General features: G+C 43.9%; 1 protein-coding gene across 5 annotated transcripts in view; it reads right to left on the bottom strand.

Moving 5' to 3' along the window:
- runx3 (RUNX family transcription factor 3) overlaps nucleotides 1-22,467 on the bottom strand; it is a 65,888-nt gene that overhangs the window by 19,704 nt on the left and 23,717 nt on the right. For all 5 annotated transcript variants that reach the window (XM_061794793.1, XM_061794792.1, XM_061794791.1 and 2 more), the window contains exons 3-5: nucleotides 14,435-14,676; nucleotides 13,813-13,969; nucleotides 12,449-12,553 (exon numbers count right to left, since the gene is read on the bottom strand). In XM_061794793.1, the coding sequence (XP_061650777.1) occupies nucleotides 12,449-12,553; nucleotides 13,813-13,969; nucleotides 14,435-14,676 (504 nt within the window). The remainder of the gene's footprint in view (nucleotides 1-12,448; nucleotides 12,554-13,812; nucleotides 13,970-14,434; nucleotides 14,677-22,467) is intronic.

Below are 22,467 nucleotides of genomic sequence, written 5' to 3'. Positions count from 1 at the left end.
AAGCATAATATTGTCCAAAAATGGCTCGGTATGATAAAGAGATTAAGCTTAAGTTTGAGAGGAATTTAGTGAAGGACGGAATAATGTTTAGTATGTCTTCAGTCGATAGGGTTTGGAACTCAGTTTGGGCCTGCTTGTGTGGATTTTACGTGAGGACTCACGTGAGTTGTTTGTCAATTTGTGCCCTGTGATTGAGTGGCGACGAGTCCAGGGTGCGCCCCGCCTGTCGCCAACAGTCAGCTGGGATCGGCTTGGGCCCACGCGCTGCCCTCGTGAGGACGAGCGCCATAGAAAATGGATGGATGGGAACCAAAAGGACCAGTTAAGACTGATTAGAAGCTAAGTAAAACTTTCACTCATATGGTTTGTTTTATTCACCAATGGTCCACTTTTGTTTTAAACCACGATCGAAGGAAAGAATGAAAGTCAGATTGTTTTTTTCCCCCCTTTCCTCTCTCTCACACACTATGACACACACACACACACACAAACAAACATGCACACACAGTCGGTCACCCACACTGAGGCTACTGTCTGGTCTGGGGGCTGCCAGGGGAGGAAAGCCTCCAAATATAGCCCCTATATGTGTCCTTCTGTAGTTATTAAGAGATTTACACCACCTCCAAAGGATCAGGTCAGGGAAATGATACATCCCACCGATCACTGGTTGGAAAAAAAAGGCAGACGGGCAGGGAAAAAAGGATAATTGGCCAGTTTTTTGAAGGCCGCAAGAGGAATGGTGTGCCTCTTTAGTGATCATTCAAACTGGCCACAAGTACACGCACACACTGGAATCCTGCTTCCAGAGGAAGGTTATAGTAGGGTGAGAGGGTTATTTTGGGGGGAGCGGAGGCTTCATTAGAATGACGCCTGGAGCTCATTAACACGGGGGCCACAGACGCTGTTAACACCTCTAATCAAGCGGGAGGCGACGTTAAAACGCTCTCCCTCACCTTCTCAAATGTTGGCTGAAACGCTCTCACCCAACCTGCTGCTTGTGTCTCCTGGATACTTCACAGCTGAATTGAGTTAGTGTGGATGGAGGGCAGCACGCTACATTCACTCATTTTTCCAAACACACATGCAAGGATGATCAGTTCTTTTCTCCTTAGCTTCTTGTGGTTCATTTCAAGTAGTAGTAAATAATAGCTGTCTAATACTCCGTGGTTCTCCCTACAGTTCCAAATATCCATTTTCTATCCGGCTTATCGTGTTCAGGGTTCCAGGGAGCTATCCCTGCTGACTTTGGGCGAAAGGTCAAATACATCCTGTGATTATATTAAAACTAGTCATTACTATTAACTCTTACAAATGGTAACACTATTTCCCAATTAATATTACTACGAATGACAATAGATAAGCAATAGTGAAGAGAGTGTGAGCTTTGTTTTTGCCGCACGCCTGCCAAAGCACCACTATGCTGTGACGTGGAGTGGAGACGCAACTTCATGACGCGTGTATCATGGAGGGAGTGCCGAAAATGATTACATTTAAATTCAAAGATCAATGATCACGTTTAAAAAAAAAAAAAGAAGAATTGGGAAAACGAGAACGGCAACATGCAACTCAAAGAAAACAGACACAACAACAACAACATCAAACGTCATTCATCACTTGGAAACTACAGGTAAGCTACACTCACTTTAGAAATTAAGTTGACCGATCGCTGGTCAAACGTCAACTAAGACATTAAGATGATAGTTAATACGGAGACTGGAGTGGTAAACGATACCGTTAAAAAATAGGATTTCCAAAATACTGTCTAATCTGTGAACATGTACCTTACGTAACCTTGTCCGCCATATTTGATGTCCGTAAACTACGGTAATGAATGGAGTGAACTTCACAAAGGGGCTACTTACAATGTGTACAAAGTTAATTTCTCTCATTTAATCATTCACACACACTAATATATTTGGGGAAACGGATTTAAAAATGGGCTAATTACATATGATTACTCCCATATAAAGGATATTTCAATATTGACCATCACAGTAACAGTGTGACTAAATTGGTAGCTGTAAACACTCATGCAAACGTTAGAACAATAACCACGTGTATTTTTCTAATTAACATCAGCAGATTTGATTTCATACTCTGAAGTTGTTCATTTAGCCTTTACAGGTCTAAATGCAATGAATTGTGTTGTGATCAGTGACAACACATTTTATTAACACTGCAATATATGTTGAAACTGAGCCATTTTGTATGATTTGACCAATGAACTGGCTAAAACCAAATAATGATGTGACATCTACAGAATACATTTAGTCGGGACTCCAAATCCTAATGCAAATAAGCTCCTCGCCCCCAGTTAAACTGATAACTTGCTTCTGAGCAATTAGCCACAACATGGAATGCTAATAAGTAAATAGACATTTGATACTGTATTTCTGGAAGTCCATGGCACGGAGGGGTCTTAACTATTGCAGATCATTTGTGAAGATTAAACCAACTCAGTGTCTACTGGCCTAATCGACGTTACTAATATGCAAATCAGACAACAACAAAAAAACCTTGTATATTACACATGCATTGTTGACAACCTGTATCTATTTTTATCTTTTAGATAATCAAATTATTTCAGGGTTTTACTTTTAAAGCTAGCGCTGTTCTTTCAAAAATGAAAGACAAAACCCCCCCCCCCCCCCCCCCCAAAAAACAATTCTATTCAATTTCTTTTTGTAAGCGTACACAAATCGCAAGCGACAGTGTAGGGCAGCTTTTGTTTGTAAGCAATAGTTTTTTTCTGCTCTTCGGCTCTCCCTCGTTCGAATGTCCATTTCAATTTGGAGTCACCGTGGGGAATGCAAGTCAAAAGCTAAACGAAGATTTTTATCCAAGACACTTTTTTGTCGTGTTGGCGCCACACTAACAAAACGACATCATTGTCTTGCAGTAAACATCGGCTCGTTATGTTAGTGTGGCAAAGTTTGTACGAGCATGGCACACCACACGTAACAGTAACACAGCTGATTTATATATAGTAGTCCAAGAAGTGACTTTGGTTTTTGTTGGGCAAAGTTGAAGCTGGTGACGGTGGGTTGTCACGGTATTGCTGCAAAAGAAAACTTCACGCTTATCGCTGAAGACCTTGCATAGATGTTTTACATCTCTGCTTTTTCACAGTTTCCCCTCATGTTCGGGTTCATACTTTGGCTTGTCGACGACCCCGGTTGTAGCAGCGCATCTGGTGCGACCGCCGACGTTTGACTTCTACTGTGCAGGGCAAGAGGGGTGCCAAAGATCCACTGCAGCCCCATTTCAGAGGGGTTTTTGTGGTTGGATGAATATTTTATGTGTCAGGGTGCACTTAGGAGAGAATGCCCTGTTTTTCTTGCTATGATATCATAACCACAAGATAGAGCTGGGAGAAAGGGGCCAGTACACACATGAGGCCTAAACAGTGGCGCTCAATATGTAGCCGAGCCGAAATGGACGCTGTAGATTTACTAGCCTCCTTTCTGAATCCTCTGAAAGCATTATGGAAGTAAGTCCATGAAGAACAAATAAAATGCTTGATATAAAATGTCTGGTATTAATAATGTACCGAGAAGGAATGGGTGTGGCGTCGTCACCCTCGCTTTGTTTTGTGAGTGTTACATTTCCGGATTGTTTTATCTTCCCTGCAAAACGACTTCTCATGTAGCGTGCACCTCTGCCCCACGCTGAACATTTGGTGGTGGAGATGTGAAAAGTTGTTTTCCACAAGAAGATCAGGTCACCACAGTGTTTGAAGACAGAGCGCGTTAACAGCAAACCCGATGGGAGTCCTGGGCAACTTTCCCTCCACAAAGCCTGTATCAGACCAACGCGAAGAGGGTATTCGCTCGCTGCGACCGTCGGGCCTTCAACACAGTCGCCACCAAGGCGGAAAGCTCAAATACTATGACATGTTCCCTTCCTTTTTCCCTCTATACGCGTGTGTTTGTCTCCATTGAAAGAAAGAAACATGTTCCCCGCGCACAGGGAGACACAGTAAACACAAGCTCTTTTTAGTAAAGGGCTGGGTGCTTTTTCGGGGGCAAACTGAAACTCTATCTGGACAGCAAAGGGCAATACGTGCTTTGGCCCAAATCCAAGTCTGCACCAAGTATATCTGAAGTGTCAATATTTGTATTTGCAATATAAATGGACTCGATAGATAGGCAGCAGATAACAGGCTAGAATTGAAGTTGACAGCATGAATCACACATTGAAATGAAAACCACGTCTGGACCGCAAAGTCAGCGGCAGGCATGATTGATCGAGGATTAATAGGAAAGACTGTATATCGCGTTGTTATTTTGGAGATACCCAATTTGAATGTACCAGTTGAAGCAAAAGCTCAGCTGTGGGACATGATCCAGTTTGTTCAATTGTTAAAGTGGAGCAACAGTTGAAGCGTGTGAGCAAACTTCCGTTTCAACAAGGTTTCAACATCTGTTGAGTAAAGTCATGCACACCTGTCTTTCTCTTCCTCCTGAGCCACTAACAGCCTTGTTGCTACCCCGCCTGTCTTTCCGCCTCTTTTTCTCGAACTTCCCTTTTTGTGTTTTCGCTTGCACCAACCAACACAGCTCAGAGTGGATCACCGCAGCAGCACGCAGCTTGGCGCTCCCAAGGCCACCAATCACACGTTTAGGTATTTCCACTGGGGCAAATCAAAGTTCTTGTTTTGAGGCTGACCCTGAAGGATGTGGTTTTTACCCTCGGTTGGTGATTGTGGCTGTCTCGTCTGGGCCTAAATGAGTCCATGCTCGCCACACGCAGACATTACACAACTGAAAGCTCCTTTGCATAAGCGTTTTCTAAGACTTGGCGCATAACACACATTTTTATTATAATTGAAAGTGGGGGTGCAGGATGTGTGCAAGAAGCCAAATTTGTATCTTTTCAAACACTCTGGTGTCTTTTTTCGCCATTATCTCACCCTCCCTTGCCGCAGCGCTCCAGTCCCTCAGGCAGATGCAGCATTCATCTCGGGGGACAACAGCAGTGTGAAAATCCCCCTCCCATCAACGGAAGTTGCTACACGAAACTGCTTGAGCAGAGAGCGCAGCCTTCCTTCTCTGATAAGATGATAAGGCTCGTTGCGTGTGTGTGTGTGCGTGTGTGTCGAGCAGCCAGTGTCACACAAGGGCTGGCCCACAGGGAGGCAGGTTGAGGCAGGCAAAGAGAAGCAAGGGGTGCCAAACGCACCCAGATCCCCGACCAACACAATAGCGCCCACAGCATACTTCAGACCAATCGGCCGTCTTTTGTCCTGCCTCTCGGTGATGTGTGCGCATGTGTCTCTCTTCGAGAGAGGACTTGAGACATTTACGAGGATATGAGCTGAGCTTTTTTTCAAGGTTTTTTTTTTTGGGGGGGGGGGGGGGGGGGGGGGCTGTTTGCCTTTCTCATTGGTGCTTGTGGAGCACAGACAGGAGCCCAACTGGGCTCTAGTGACACATTATATTAAAGCAATACAGCGGACCCCCGCATACTTGCAGTTCGGCACCAGTGGATTCACCTATTCACAGATCTCTTTTTCAATTTTTTATTTTTTTCCCCTTTTATTTTTTGGGGGGAACCAATCCTGAAAATGTTTATAGGTAGTTTATCCCTACTTATTCAAGAATTCTTTTGGCGTGTGTTATATATATATATAAAGGCGGACTACACCCTGAACTGGTCGGCAGTCGAGTCGCAGGGCACATATAGAGATGAACAAACATTCGCGCTCACATTCACACCGTCACTGAGTGGGAACTGAACCCACGCTGCCCGCGCCAAAGTCAGGCGAGTGTACAGTGAAATATAGTGAAAATTCACTATTCGCGGTCCGGCCAGGTCCATATCCCCCGAGAATAGCGGGGCTCCACGGCACTGCTTCCGACCGTGTTATTGTGTAGCTTTAAAGGCGAATGGCGTGTCGTGTTTGTGAGCGCATATACAGTACGTGTCATTGGGCGACAGGTGGGGCCTCACGAGGCTGTGGGAAAGGAAAGAGATGCTGTTGCTGTCACATACATAAATGCAATGCCAGTAGAAGTGTCAAACGACTGTAACACGTCGGTGCATACTATCCCACGAACAATATCGTGCATTTGACCCTCTGTGTTCATGACAATTCAGTCAAAGTAAAGTGTGAAATATAAAATGTGTGACTTTTTTCCACTGTGCAAGCATGCAAACACAATGTGTCACTTTCACACTGCCACTGGAGGTGGAGTCACAAAGTATGGGCTTGTCTTCTTCTGTGATATTTCCTGTACAGTTTTACACGCCAAGGCTTCCCTCGGTGTTTACCCGCAGGATTGCAACCTTCTGTGCTCCTGGAATGACAAAAAAGACCTCGCTTCACCTATTATTTGCTCACTGTTCCTAACCAATAAAGCCTGAAGAAATAAACATCCAAACCACATGGTGGTGGTACACAAAGTCCTTTCCAGTAACCAGCAGGTGCTTACCCCCACCACACACTCATACACACACTCCACTTCACCCCTGCGCCTGATGCCTCGGCGAGAGAAAACGGTTTATTGTCATAATGCAGCCGAGGAGAAAATATTCCCCCACTCACGGGCCATTTATTTTTCTAAATGCAGATCGGAACTTTTATTGAATTATGCCTGAAAGCTTGTAATGGGTCCCTCCCGTGTGGGTCCGAGTAAATATGGAAGAGCGAGGACACACAGAGCGAGCATTTGACTTCCCCTCGTAGGTAAGTAAACAGGAAAGACGCTCGGCTGGTGCATTTAGCAGCTCGAGGGGAGCTGCAGGGAGGCGGGAAGCGGCGTTGGCGGTGTGTCTCGGCCATTTTCTGAAAATGTCTTCCTCGGCGGCATACTTCCCTGATCGCAATGAATTCGCAGTGTTGTCTGGGGCCTCTGTAAATAATTTGGTAATTCATAGTGTGTCTGGGAGTTCTATCTGGCGTCAGCAAATAAAGGGTGGAAATTTTAGTCTGAGTGGAAAAAGAGAGGGCACTCGAGCCTGAGGCTATTGTGGCTTTCACAGACATCAGCTGGCTTGAAGAGCACATATTACACTCTGTGACTTTGACCATCTTTTTCCCCCTTGTCGTTGTAGAAACTTTGCCTTTCTGCTCCAACTTGCAAGTGCTGCTAATAGACAAACGAGTATGTTTTCTATGTCGAGGTAAGTGTTTCGGTCATTGGTTGTCAACGGTTGTCACCCTGGGACCCGCATTTTTCTATTCTTGCTAAGTCGCCACCCGCTATTACAATAAAGAACAATAAAGAGCATGTATTGTTCCAAAACAGCCCTTGAAAACTTAGGAATATCAGATCCCGACATGTTTAAAGTGCCTTTCGGAGCACCTTACTAAGCAACTTGAGGATGAACATAACTGCATGTAGCACATTTTATATTTTGGCACTGATCTCTTCTTTTTAGGAAAGTGCAACATTAATAGTTTAGGAAGTGAGGGCTGCAGACTCCAGCAACTGCAACGGTTTTAACAGTCTGAATTATGCTCTCATTTTTTCTTTTACTACCTGTCCACGACCCATCCAAAATGGCCCTGCGACCCACCACTTGGGAAGGTGTTAACTGATTCAATAAAGGGGTCAACTGCTGCGGGCACCGGTAAAAAACAAAAAAACAAAAATTGGTCTACTCCAAGCTTATGAAAAAAATGTGTCTTCTTTCACACACGAAATCCATACAAATTCAACATTTATTCAAAAGAGCATACGGACACATTTGGACAACATTTGTCAACCATCACAAGTGTAGGATTTTATGACGGACTGTTGTTAAACACTACATTCCACAAATCTTGGTTATCTTGGCCTTATAATTTGATCGCCGAAGCCAAGTCGTTCTCCTAAGAAGTAGAAAGAACTTTCCGATCACCGGCCGCTACCTAAACAACTGCATGGTGTTGTTTCTCTATCAAAAGCATCCTTTTCTCACCTCCGCGTATGAGCAAATGCTACCTAGACGTCGATGTCTCCGGCTCAGCCAGTCACAGTGCAAGGCAGGCATTAGCAGTCAGGAAAGCACCCAGCACACACACGCCCTCCCCTGGCACTGATACACCCGCAGGCCTTTCTTTCAAAGACACCCATCTCCATTTTCAAACATCAAAGTTGCCTTTGAGAGAGCAATTCGCACTGAGGCCCAGCCTTTCATGTGATTTGTGGAGCAGGGGCGTGGCACAACCCGGGCGCTGAGCTGACTTAAAGCGATGGAAGCACCTGGCAGGTGCATGAGCGGCGACACACACACACACACACACACACACACACACACAAGGGGCGACAACAACCACACAGCCCTTTGTTGACTTTAGGGAAGGACTGCAATATCATAGGAAAAAGAAGCAAATGTCATTGTGCGTCTATTTGCATACTTTGTACAGTATGTGTGCCAAATGCAAATAGCCACACACACACACACACACACACACACACACACACACAAGCACACACATTCGGTCGTGTTTTGTTGCCTGTATTTATTCGACAGGGTGTGTAACAGCTACCTACAACTCCAGGAATATAAAGGCAGACTTGGGGTATGCGTGTGTGTGTGTGTGTGTCCATGTGTGACTGTGTATTCATATATTATTTCAAGTTTCGCTGCATGCTACGCCTCCGACATCTTTTCTGTTGGTCTTTTCGACGGCTCTAAAAGTAATTTGGGTGTTCGGGAGGGAAAAAAAGCATTCGCAAGCCGATCAGAATTCTTTTAGTTTAAAAGCTGAAGTCACATTCAGAGACTTTCCACAGACGAGCATTTCACGTTCACTTTCACGTTCACTTTCACGCCTCAAAAAGGTGACATACACGCACAACCCACTGACATCCAATGACAGGCTCAATGTAGAGGTCAAAAAAAAAATGTCAGGTTTTAATTCGTTAGATTTTTGTGATTGTAGTTTTCAGTGATTTACGATAGATAGCCCTGTACAATAATGGGGTGTGTTTCTAAACTTTTGCCTCTCAAAGGCAACAACACACAAAGATTAGAAATAGTGAGAAATCTTCTCTCACAGTGTCAATACTGAGCATTATGTACAACTTATATATATCTTTGATCAGATCTCCAATTTTACCTTATAAAGTGTCTGGTGAGTGTCCACCTTCCACATTTTTGATGTTGTTTTAGAATGTGATGTCACGAGCTGAAAATACAGACGCAATGACTTCATGAAGCTTCTGATTCATTTGACAGCGAAGAGCGCTGCAGATACAGAAATACAAACAGTGCACTGCACCCCTCCCTTCACCGCCGCACCATGAGTGTATCGGGAGCGGCTGATCTCATGCGTAAGTGAGGCAATGAGAAGAGCACCCAAAATATAGTTGGCGGATTTATTGGTGAGAGGAACCATGCGAGGGCGTGTGGTTTGAGGGAACCGATAGTAACGACAACCACCTTTTTTTTTTTTTTTTTTTTTGCGAGTGTCTGTTGGTTTTTGCCAAAACTGCTTCTCAGAAGAAGAAGAGGGGGAGCTTTCAGTTGCGACAGTTGTGCTTCCAGTTTGGCCTCAGCAGAAGTTTGATAATAATACGACAGATAGATCGAGCGGGGTGACGCATGCCGGATGCGTGATGAGGAAATCAGCAGTGAGGGAGACAAAACTACTGAGCTGAACATGTAACTTATTCTGCGTTCGGGGACATAATCTGTGTGAATTCGCAGCCCAGCACAATGAAAATGACGAGTGTGCGCCTCTATTGTTCTGACACTATAGGATGACATGCTGAATCATCATTATGATTCAAAACCGTATACACTCCTTCAGTGCCATGCGAGCACACACCTGCAGTGCCAGGTGAGCAGGGCAGAGCCAAGGCTGCTTTCTCTGCACTGCATTGACAAAGCAGGTGAAGGCAGGAAAACCTGGATGAACAATGTAGAACTGTCCCGAGGATCACAAAAAAAAAAAACATGCAGTTGCTTTAATGTGTTGGCAAAAGTGTCAAAAGTCGCCCAAAGTGCCTCGCTGCCTTTCTCGGCTGTAAAAGTGGCACGGACGACATAAAGTGGTGTCCTGTGCCGAGAAAAGAATCAGGTTATTTTGATGGTCCTGATCATTTCTGAACGGGCATGCATACTCATGTTCTTTGTCGTGACATGACACGACTGATATTCTTTCAAAGTACTTCTTGTTTCAATAAAAGACGCCCTTTGTCTCGTCTTATATTTCTCTTTTATAGTTCATTTAAAACAAACAAAAAAAGGACTTAAAAGGGCATTTGCTTGAAATAGAAGCGCTTTGAAAAATGCTAATAATTTTCTCTTTTTTTTTTAATTGTCATTGTGGTTGTATTTTGCAGTAGCGTAGAAGTTCAAAGAATCATCCTGAGTGATGTTTCTTACATTCAAATGTCATGTTTCTGAATAAAGAAACCCAAATATTGGAAACGCTTCTAAATATAAACTGTGTGCATTTGTGTACACAGTTACACTATAAGACTATAGTTTAACAAAAGTCTAACTCAAGCTCTTAAGACTCTCTCGAGCAAAATGGAGCATTGTTCATACTTTTGCAAAAAGCAAATTCTCTATGCCATTAGATTGTGTAGCTGAACCGAATGTTTTGCCAAGTGCAGTAGCCTGCACTCCAAAATGTTTCAACATCTTAAACGACTGCATATTATATTGACTGAAGCCCCATCAGCTTTGGCAGGGACCTAAATCGGTCCCGTCCTATATTAAACCGCGTCACCTTTTAAAAATGGGTCAGTGTAAAAGAAGCGTGGCCACGCTGACGCCTCAGCTAGAGCTGCAACATTTTGGCAGGCAGGAGACGTCTTTTATGCATGCAGTTATTTCAAAGTGAGACGCTTGCAGATGCACATGCGAATGCGTGCGCACACAATCAGATTGAAACTATCCACACACACACACACACACACACACACACTCACTGTTTATTATTATCGAGTCCCTCCCTGTTTGCACTCACTGTTCTCTTGCCGCTGCAAATAGCGTGCAACCTTGCAGGGGTGCTGGGGGGGATGTCAGTGGGTGCCGAAGACCCTCTCTGAGTGCCCCCCGGCCCCTCTGCCAGGCGTACATGTGTGGCACTCGATACCTCTCTCTCCGTGCTCTGTTTTGACTGAAGTAAATCCCGTCCCAAATATCCCTGCGCACAGACATGAGCACACGCCTCAGCTATCGCTCCGAAACCCTGCACGCTCGAACCATGGAAACTGGGTCTCTCCATCGGAATGGTCATGAAATCCTCCCCATCCCATCTATCCCACCTTGAGCTCATGAAAAATGGCACGCATTGGCTGCATCCATCAGGCCCTGACTCATCGAAGGGCTGCTCTGCTTCATTCCTCACATTAGCAGTATTAAACCACATGTGAATGTGAGCTTTAGGAGGCACGCCTCCCTGCCGGGGATGACACTCGGGGGGGGGGGGGGGGATAAACCAAGATCTACTACTTACAGCGTGCGGTTGGTCAAGTATGACTCTTGGTCTGACGAGAAGGTAAAGACGGTCTGGTGGGTCGAGGGGCTTATCGAAAGCCACGTTACCGCCGAGCAGTAGAATTCAGTGCAACATGGCACAGGACTGTTTGTGCCATAAAACCCAAATTATGGGCTGTGTCAGCTTTGAAAAATACGATCGTGAGGCAACGTAGCCCACGGAGGAAGCCGATAAAGATGAGGACTCTAACAATAAACAAAAAAGAGGACATCTAGTATTTCGTGCTATTTTTTACCAGTCGTGAAAGTTTACGCAAAAACTACTCAAGTGATTTGCATGAAATCTTGTGGTGGGATGGTACGTGTCAAACAATAAATGATTATATCTATTTTTTCAATCTGTACAAAAATTAAAACAAGGGGATTATTTGAAATGTGTTATACTTTAGAGTTACAATAAAACAAACCCAGAATACAAATGGTGGTCCCTTCTGCCGTAACCCTTACAGTTGACATAATTTGCATAACATATCATCTATCCGTCCATTTTCTGTAGCGCTAATCCTCACTCGGGTCGCGGGCATGCTGGAGCCTATCCCGGCTATTTTTCAGCTCAACTGGTTGCCGGCCAATCGCACGGCACATACGCAAATAACTCTTCACATTCACGTTCACACGAAAGGACAATTTAGAGTCTTCAATTAACCCACCATACTTGTTTTGGAGATGTGGGAAGTACCCGGAGAAAACGGAGAAATGGTGCAAACTCCACCACCCCACGTTTTTTGACCTTGGCAAAGGACAGCGACCAACCACGTGTTAGATATTAGTTTTAGCCTTTGCCTTTTTAGTGCTACAAGAAGACAAGCGTTTGTCTTTTTTCCCACTCAGGTTGCCACTCAGAAGTGCTGATTGTCTGATGACCATTCAACAGATTGCACTTTGTCAAGGGGCTACACCACATCAGCTGGTACCCCAAAGGCAGGCTGCCAAATTGTTTTGAAAAAACTGTGGCAAATTTCGACAAAGCGTGTTAGCACGTGTGTGTGTGCGTGCGAGTACTCACTTCGCGGTTCACGTGGCCCATCCACAGTGACCTTGATGGCGCGGTGGTATGTGGCCACTTGAGGCGGTCCGGTAAAAACTGTGATGGTCAGCGTGAAGCTTTTTCCTGCACAAACAGCATTGCAGCATTTAAATGTATGATTATACAAATACTTTTTTAAACACTTCATTATTTCCTCAGCCTCTAAACGTCGGTTGCTTGCGTGTCGCTGAGGCCTTCGGCATTGAAAAAGGATGACTGAGAAGAATGCAATTGGGACCACCTCAGTTGAGGGCCTGACAGTGGTTATATGAGTTGGATTATTGAGAATGTGCTCCAGATTGCCTGAAAATGCTCACAGTGATGGTTTATTGTTCAACAAGGCGGGATCTTAGCCCCATCTGCATCCAAGTCAGTGGACGGGAGAAGTGGGGGGTCTCGTCCCATACAGACGTGGGAGAGACATTGCGTGTTAAAAAGAGACTGTGTGGGAGGAGGGGGGCAACGATGGTGTTAATTTACTGCCTAAATCATATGTGTGGGCTACCTTATAATTTAAGGACAATAGGCCGCTTCCATTGTTCAGGAACTTCAGAATAAAATAAACAATAAAAGCCCCCCCTAGTCCCAAAATACTTCTAAAGCGATTTAGGAAATAATACAAATAATAATAATAATACAGCTGGAAGAATTCTCAAAGAATGCAAACATTAAATCTATTCTTACTATGATATTACAGAGGCAGGGATGCCAGGGATCTGGAAAAAAAAAAAATCTTACATTGGGTCAATCAATATGCATCAATATGCGCAATGAAAAATCTTTTTTTTTTTTTATTTGTTTTGTTTGATTTTATTATTTTTTTGAAGGGCCATTGTCAGTTATGGACACTTAACGGTCATCAACCACCGACGGCGTCCCTGAACACAGGCGTCATCATCATTATAAAAAATGTTTTGTTTTAAATAATATGGCACAAGAAACATGCGGCGCAGGTTTCTGCATTAACCTCGAAACAAAATAGGTCTGCCGAAAATGCAAAGAAAAGAGGACTTGCACCACTCATCCATCTGTCGGGACTGCACCGCACGTGGGCAGCGAGCGGGTCGCCCCACGGATCGAGAACATCTGCGTGCAGCGTGACGCACGACACGTCAAATGCGGGTACGCGCTCGATCCTGAATCAAATCATTCTACATTTAGAATCCTTGCAATTTTTAATCTTTACAACAACAACAACAACAAAAAAAAACAGCAGGCGTAAAGGAAAAATGATAATGATGAAATTGCTACTTTATTTTTTATTTTTTGGCTTCTATTTCATATTTTCCTCCGGCGGGTTCCTCAGTAAAATTCCTTGGAATTGTAGCAGTGCGCGTATTCACCTCGTCCGCTTCTCCCAACGAAGCGCAGGTCGTTGAAGCGGGCCACTTGGTTCTTCATCACGGCGGAGGCGTTCCTCAGCTCGGCCGAGTAGTTCTCGTCGTTCCCGGCCATGACGGTGACCAGAGTGCCGTCGGGGACATCGCCGAGGGCCACAACCTGCAGGGGAGAAGGACACCAAAACAAACACAAACACAAAAACAAGGGGGACCGTCACCGTGGAGCTCCAAATCATGCATGCGAAACACAGGATCCATTATTTCATATATCCCCTATTAACGTGCATGTTGGGAAATGGGAAATTCTCCAACAAAGACAGTTCTGAGTCGTTTTATTATCAAGAAACGCGTATCAATAAATGCGGATTTTTTTAAAAACAAAAACAATTATTATTATTATTATTATTATTATTATTATCGATGCAAACGTGACGGCAATTGCGTTTGCATTTCTACAAAATGTCACCACGTCAATTGCAAGCTGCAGTTGTGTTTGAGTGCATTTGAAATAAATGTGTTGCATCCGGATCGGATCAGTAATGAAGTACGTGTCTAAAAATATGCGATCGTCTCATGCGTTCATGTGTTACATGCCGCTTTGCCAAAATCATTTGGAACTTCTTGCCTTAAACGCCACGGGGAGAGTCTTGTTGCACCTCCAGTGGGACGGCAGGACCGAGCACAGGAAGTTGGGGCTGTCGGTCCGGACCAGCTCGCCGGCGTGGTCCGCCAGGACGTCCACCACATTCCTGGTGTCGGGTCTGGCCCTGAGCGGCCCCGGGGTGGCCATGGCCCCGGTGCCGTCTACGAGCTTACTACAGGTGAAGGACGTGGAGGGCGGCGTGAACCGTCTGGTGGTGGGCGGCTCTACGGGAATATGCATCACAACAACAGCTGGGGTCAGTGTCAAACTGACGGGAGGGGGGGTGGGTGGGAGGGGGGCGGTGGTGGTGGTCGCCTCGGGGTCTGCTAGTGCCTAGTTAGTCAAAATTGTTTTCGTCAGCGACAAACAAATCCAGCCGCGGCGGTGGTGGTGGTGGTGGTGGTGGTGGTGGTGTAAAAAAAAAACAACAACAAAAAAAAAAGTCCAGCTGACTTAAACGTCTTAAATAAAGCAAAATATCGAAAATAACAGTTGATAGAAGTCGCGTCAGATCTCACAAGACTCCAATAAAAACAGCTAAAGCCACACTGAAACTGTCGGGAAGTGTCCTTCTCCCGCGCGTAAAATGTGCGTCAAACTTTATTTATCCGGGTCCTCGTCAATTAATAATAAAAAAAAAAAAAAAAAAAAGAAACCCCAATCGAGGGGTCGCCGGCTGCCTGCAGAGATTTCACTCCAAGTTGTCCACCGCAGAGCACATGAAGGGCGCGCGGAGACGTCGCCAGGCTGAATGGAGAGCTCAACAGTGCCGCGCATTAGTTTACCCGAGTCATTTTAATCTTTAGTGGTCCGGAGTGCGGAGACGCTTTCCGCCAATCGAGCTTCTGGGTTGGGCTTGCAGCAGACCAATCAAAGTCGCCGCCGCCGCCGCCGCCGCCGCCGCCGCCGCCGCTTCCACAAGCCTTCAACTGCCTCCAGCGCATCTCTTTCTTAGACGCTTCGAAACCGGAATGGACGCCAAATAACCAGAGTTGACGCTCTTTTAATAATAAAAAAAAAAAAAAAAAAAAAAAAAAATACAAAAAACATTTCCAAAAAAAACCAAACTTTCATATTCAATCACAGATCAATACCGACTCAAGTCGCACACGCACACAACTGCTGCATTTCATAGCATTGAACATTTCAGCCAGACAAAAAGATCATGTGAGACACGACTTATTTGTATGATGACAAAACATTTCAAATACGAGCTCGTCATATATTTTCTCTTTCATCTCAATGAGGTTTGAATGCTTCTCACCTTCCCTTTGAATGCAAATCCAAATATTTGTCATCAATTGAAAAACCAGACCACAAATAATAATGTCGAGGCAGTGAAGCACATTTGGCAAATATGTTCCACGCGTGACAGTATTGAATTGATTCGAGATGATGAAACCATACATACAAAGATGCGTGCCGTTCTGCTTGCGCACACTAGTTGGCGCATTTGCCTTTCATTTCAAATGGCCTCCGCGTGGGAGAGGACACTTTCATCTCTTCTCGAAAATACATCAAATCAACTCAATTCATAGCCGCTCACCCAAAGAAACTCAACTAGAAGAGTTGTCAATTCAGAAAGTCTATCAAATACATACATGAGGTACTTTTTTTACGATCTATCTATAAATAAAACCCCTCCGTGATTTAGAATTGAAAGGATCTTGAATTCTCTACATTTGTTCGTTCATTCGTAGCACATTATTCACAGATCATGCAATTGAAATTGTTGATCATTTCATTAAATAATCGATGTGTGGGAACTGCGTGTTTTTTTTTTTTTGGGAGTACACGCCTCACAATATTGTATTAAATCAGGCGTTTTCATGAGAGACATTTCTTTTGTTATTTATGAGGATGGTTCATTTGCGAATTTAAAACATTATAGAATCATTCAGGGGTTTCAATGAATTTAATATGATCAGCACTGAAAGAAAAAACAGGGTGTTAACCAACCAAAGCTTCGGATGGAGCAAGCATGTACAAGACTTCTTTTATAGCATCCAAATTCAACTGCTTGATTTATTTTAACATGTTGAATCGAAAGTTCATCTCGTTGATTAATAACGTCGGCGCTGTCGTCGTCTTCGGAGATTATTGCGGCAGTCCTCAATTATCACACGAACGAATGAGAGCCACACGCACACACACACACACACACACACAAAGAAAATGACAAGAAAAATGTTCTAATGAAGCCTCACCGCATGCCAGTGACCTTTGGAAGTGTGCATTAATTGTCAAACTTCCAAAGGCATTCTCTCAGTCGCAGTGCAGCCACACAGGCACAAATGATGGTTTTCATTTGAACATGGAAATGAAATCGTTCTAGTTTACGATGCATGACGCATGTACAAATAAATGCAATACAGTTCTGATATTTTCAAATCGGCTCGATCTCGGTCTGTGTCTTTTTCGATTCATACAGAGAGAGCATGCAGGAAAATCCCTGAAATGTTCGCACCTTTTTTTTTTTTTATTTCCGAGTGCTTCCTAAATATTGGTCAAATGAAAAGTGCTCCGTACAGAATATTCCCTCATAAGGACCCTTGGGAGGAAAAATGGAAATGTGTAATCCCCACAATGCAAGACACAGCGCCATTCACGAAATTATTATTATTATTATTATTATTATTATTATTATGATGATTTCCAAATATTAATCCCTCATGGGGAAATTGAATTGACACTCTGCTGTATATTTGTGTTGCACACCACACAGAGAAGCAGCACACACAGACACACACTCACACACACACACACGCATATATATCCATGCAGACATGGAGCGATGTCAGAGTGAAAGGGGCACACAAGTGAAACCCGGTTCGGTGTCTTGCTCAATCAGGATGCAGAATAGGAGCTCTCCAACAGTCGTTGCTCTTTTTTGGTTTGCAGCGGGAAACAAACTGGGACTCTCTAGTTCCAAAGCCCGAGTCCTTATGGGTGACCACACGACCTCTATTTCTAGTAAGGCTCAATGGAGACAATGCTAATACTCGAGATATTTCAGTCATTGAGCCGGTTCATGATTAAATTGTGAGCACACACTCCAGTTATACGCCACGGCCTGGCCTTAATGTGCCCTGTCACGTTTAGACCTCGGCATTTCAGCATGCACTTTCTACAGTTTCAGCCGCATAGGACGGAGCTCGCCACGGCTCTGAACGACTTTTAATGATTTAGGCGGGTCAGGCTTGAAATCAAGACAGAACTGCTGGAGGACATGCAAAACCTCAAACTCACCTCAGATAGGCCCCAGCACATGTGAGTGTTCATGTGTGTGGATGTGTGTATCGTGATACATTTGTCCAGCGTCATCAGACACGGTTTCATGTAGAAAAGTCAAAGTTGAAAGTGTTTGATCGTTTTTTTGTCTTTGAATAATAATAACCAATAACTTCTTCTACACTATCAACAAAGGTATGACTTCATTGGTTAGTATATTGTGAAAAATGGTGAGCTTATTTTTGCACTTATATGGGCGACATGAATGTTAAATGTTCTTTGAAGCATTGCTTGAACAGTTATGGAATGTTTTATGATCACGACAGTTTGACCCTGTTCCTATTGCCGAGACCATCACAATATTTGCCTTCGTCAACCTTGGAGATTCAGCTGCACTGCTGTCCGTATCAGGCACGTGCACACATAGACCCCAAGTGACGCTTAAGCACCGGCCCTTTTGACCTGGATGAAAAAAAGTGCCCCTTTTGCCGCAGCTAATTTTTTTTTCTTCATTCATCAATATTTGAAAAAAATCAAAATGACCCTCTGTGTAATCAATTCAACTCAAAAGTCTTTTGATATCTGACAAGCATTTGAGTCCTTTGGAGAATTATACATACAGTATGAAATGATGTATGACATGAATGCTTTGGAGTTTTTTTTGTACCCTTCTGCGGACTAATAGCTTTGAACCATGAGACCCCTCTGATGCTGAGGAATGTCCCTGTGGACCATGGCTTGTGTTGTAAGATATGACTACAAAAATGTCAGGAAAAGCCTACTAGAAAAGCTGAGATTTATTTTGGGTTTATTTATAGTGGCACTTTATGTGGTTCTAGTTGTGTGTTGACTCCCATTTAACATGAGTTTGAATGTCTCCCCAAGAGGGCGTGTGCACTTGTGCTACTATGTTAACTCACTTGTTTATTTTGACCCTACTTCTCCTCTCGAAAATATGGATTTTTTTTTTCCAATTTTTGTCCAATTGTACAGGTGATAGGTGAACTAATCGTGGGGGAAAAAAAACCTTTCAAAATGATTTATCTTGGTCTCATTTTGATATACCACAAAAACCTGCCATTAAAACAGGGGGTGTGTAGACTTTTTATAGACACTGTAGCTTCCCTTCACCTTCCTTGTTAATAGTTGTATTATTGACTGTGATGATTGCGTTAACAGAAATAATATAAAGGAATAAGACATAATCCATACAGTACTGTTTTTCTTTTCTTAATTGTACAAATAGTTATTAGTATTATTTTTTCTTTTTTGCTTGAGCACCCTTGCGCCTAAAAATGTCTGTACACATGCCTGGTCTGTGTTGTGTTTAATACCGAAAACAAACGTATTATTCTTAGGCTCACATAAGTAAAAGGTCTGAATGGAATGACTCACGCGAGCAAAACCGAAATCCACCTTATTTAACGTTGAACCATATCGGTCATAGAGTAAAGACGACTAGTATTGGAATCATTCGGGGTCGTGCCACCCACTGTGCCTCAGAGCCACTTAAAAGTCACTTTGAAGATGGGCGAAACCTCAGCCATGCGAATCCTCTCCCGCTTTGGCATTCTTCTTTTTTTTTTCAGCTCGATAGAATGAATCTATTAACCTGTGTCAACGTTTGGGCTATTTTCAGACTAAGACTTTGGAAGGGTAACTATTCATTTGGAGAGGGGGCTGTGGAGCCAATTAGACCCAGTTTGAGGTTGGGTGATGACCTAAGACAAAGATTTCTATCTTTAGAGAAGCTGTGGCCGTCACACATTTCTGTACATTCACAAATTACAGGGCAGGCTTTGGCCCTCAACCCACTGAATGCATTCCTTCCCAAAAGTGTCTGCTCAAATTTCATCTGGAGGTTTGTGCTCAGTGGAAATATGAGTGCTGTGAATGGACAACTATGAAATGGTGTTTTATTCCTCTCGGATTAAATTAGGACCACTTCAGGGCTCGGGGTATTTTTTTGTATGAGTGATGAATTCTGCGGTGACTCTGGAACGTTGAGCTTGTTTACTCGTTCGTCCTCGTGAGGCAGCGAGCTATGGATTTGACTTTTTCTGCTCCATATAGTGGAGCTGAGTGTCTGCGATTAGATGATGGAATTCACCAAAGCCATTTGCACAGGTCCCCTCAAAGCCACATCATCCATTTTCGGCAGGAGCGACTAAATTTATGTTGTCGGCACTTTGTTGCTCTGATCACGGCTCTGGTTTGACCACACTGTAAAGTGTGTCAGCATGTCATGTTTGACGCTCATGTCGATATTCTACCAGAAAAAAAAAAAAAAAAACGGAGCAATTCAATTGTTTACATTGAATGACTGTTTTAGTTTGAATCAGGCACAAGCCGTTTTTGTCAATAGCGCTTTCATTCAGGGGAGGCTTTAGACAATTTCTGACATTCAGAGAGCCTAAAAACGAACCGATTTTCAATCCTGACCCTCTGTTGAAAGAGTGTTGGTTTGCCCTGTGTTCCAGACCACTGAAAGTGACTTTAGACTCTTCGAGGTAAGTCCATTTTATTGCACCCCCAATTTTCGGGGTACTATGAATGGCGTGGTACCCTCAAAGACACAGCCTTTGTATCCTTGACATTTGGAAACATAATATAGTATTTACACCTTTTCACCCTGGAAGAGGTGCAAATACAATACTTACACTGGAGTCCAGTGGGGCCCCATACAGTACATTCATAATGATAATAATCATTTGGATTTATACTGCACCGTTAGGGGACAGAAATGGACCCTACTGTACATCTATTTCTGTCAATCTTACTATAATTCAGTAGAGTTGGCAGGCAGGAAGTATACGCACAACCTCATTCCTGAGACTTGTTTTGCAAGATTGGTTCTGCCTTGAGATTGGTCAAGACAGGCTTGTTTTGTAAAATTGTGACAAATGTGTCAAATTCGGTAGACCAATAGAAAGTGATATGCTGCAGTCATGTCATCAAAGTCTGGACGTATACGTTAGGACAAAAGGTGGGCTTGTCTGTCTGAACATGCTACTAATGTTGTTCCTAGGCTTTTCTTTGTGAGCTCGGGTGGATGTGGTGCACATTTCTTTTTTTAAATTCAGATTTGTTTTGTTGCTCAAAAAGTATTGGTGGGTTATGCTGTCACAATAAGCTTTTTATTGAAGACAATTCATAATTTGCTGCTGGATGGTATGCTGAGCTACGGAAGAAAAGAATAGAAGACTTGCGACACTCAAATGTCTACACTGGAAAAACACTCAGACCAAAAAATGGTGTAACTTGCATTTTCAGACCTGTCCAGAAGTTGAAAATAAACAAGAAGACAAAAGTTTAGGCCCATCATTTTTGGGAGATTATTTCTCTGTTGTAACAATGCTTCTTGCCACTGCATTGTATACAGTTGAAAAAAGCTGTTTATTTCCTGTCATTTCCCTTTATTCCCTTTGTCTCATGCTGGTCACCAGCCTCGCCACACTCTCCTGTGGGATGGCACAACACTCACTCCTCAACCAGAAGTTGGCTCAGATCAGGCAACACGCTTGTGCTAGTCACTTTAGTACGAGCATTGCCCCAAAGCGGATCTCACAAGGGTTCGCTTGGGTTAAGGTCAGGACTGTTGGCAGGCTACGCCGTCCTTTTTAATGCCAAATTGTGCACAATGAGATTTTTCCACTTGTGGAACCATCACAATTTCTCCACCAAAACGTGTGAGTCTACTGATGCGGCAGTCTTCGTAGCATGCTCAGGATACACAACTGAACATAACAATGCTCCAATGCAAGTGTTAAATGGGCGGTGAAGAGCTGCCATGGAGCCCTGTGGGAGTTTGTTCCCGATTGTCTGGGCAGAGAGCTGTGTGCCGTATCGTCCCGCAAGCCTGACTCGAAATCTGTAGAATACAACCCATGTTTCATGAAAGTGCTGAAGGGGTTAGGACCCAGTCTTCTTGAAGTGTGGTCTTCTTTGCACGCCACTTCTGTCTGTCTTAAGTGGATTGAAGCCATTACTTTGGAGATGATACTTGGGCTCACACCAAATAATGCTGGAACTTGTTTTTAGCAGAAGACCGTTTTGAAGTTGCCCTATTACACAGGCTTTGTCGAGATCAGGCATACGTGGCAAATGGCCGCTTTAACAGGGCCCACGCTCACAGATATCAGGCATATGATTGTGATCACCAGGAGGTTCCAGAAGCTCAAAACGAGAGTCAACAGCAGCAACAGAATGAGTTGTTTGACATTGGCCATTGAGATATGCCACATGTTTCTTTTCCTTTTTTCACTGACATTGTAGTGACTTCTGTGCACAGCCTGGGACGAGTTCCCACTCAGCGACTCAGTGAATGCAAGTGTGAATGGTTGTCTGTCTCTATAGTGACTGCTGACCAGTCCGGGATATAATCTGCCTTTCACCTGAAGCCATCTGGGAGAGGCCCCAGCTCCCCGCAACCTTGAAATGGATAAGCGTGACCAAATGGATGGATGGATAGATGGACACATGGGCGCAACGTACATACTCGGTTTTGCTGCTTTTCCCACTCATCATGTTCGTTACAAATGGGGCATCCTTTAAAAACAGGCTTTCTAACAGGGTGAATTTATTGGTAAGAAGCAGCCATCCATCCATTTTCTGTACCGCTTATGCTCACTAGGGTCATGCGTATGCTGGAGCCTATCCCAGCAGACTCTGGGCGAGAGGCGGGGTAGACCCCGGACTGGTCGCCAGCCAATTGCAAGGCACATAGAAACAACCATTCGCACTCACATTCACACTTACGGCCAATATCGAGTTTTCACGTAACT

Source organism: Phyllopteryx taeniolatus, chromosome 13 (assembly GCF_024500385.1).
Source record: "Phyllopteryx taeniolatus isolate TA_2022b chromosome 13, UOR_Ptae_1.2, whole genome shotgun sequence".
In the NCBI taxonomy this organism is placed as follows: domain Eukaryota; kingdom Metazoa; phylum Chordata; class Actinopteri; order Syngnathiformes; family Syngnathidae; genus Phyllopteryx; species Phyllopteryx taeniolatus.
This window is presented reverse-complemented; position numbering and strand designations above follow the sequence as displayed.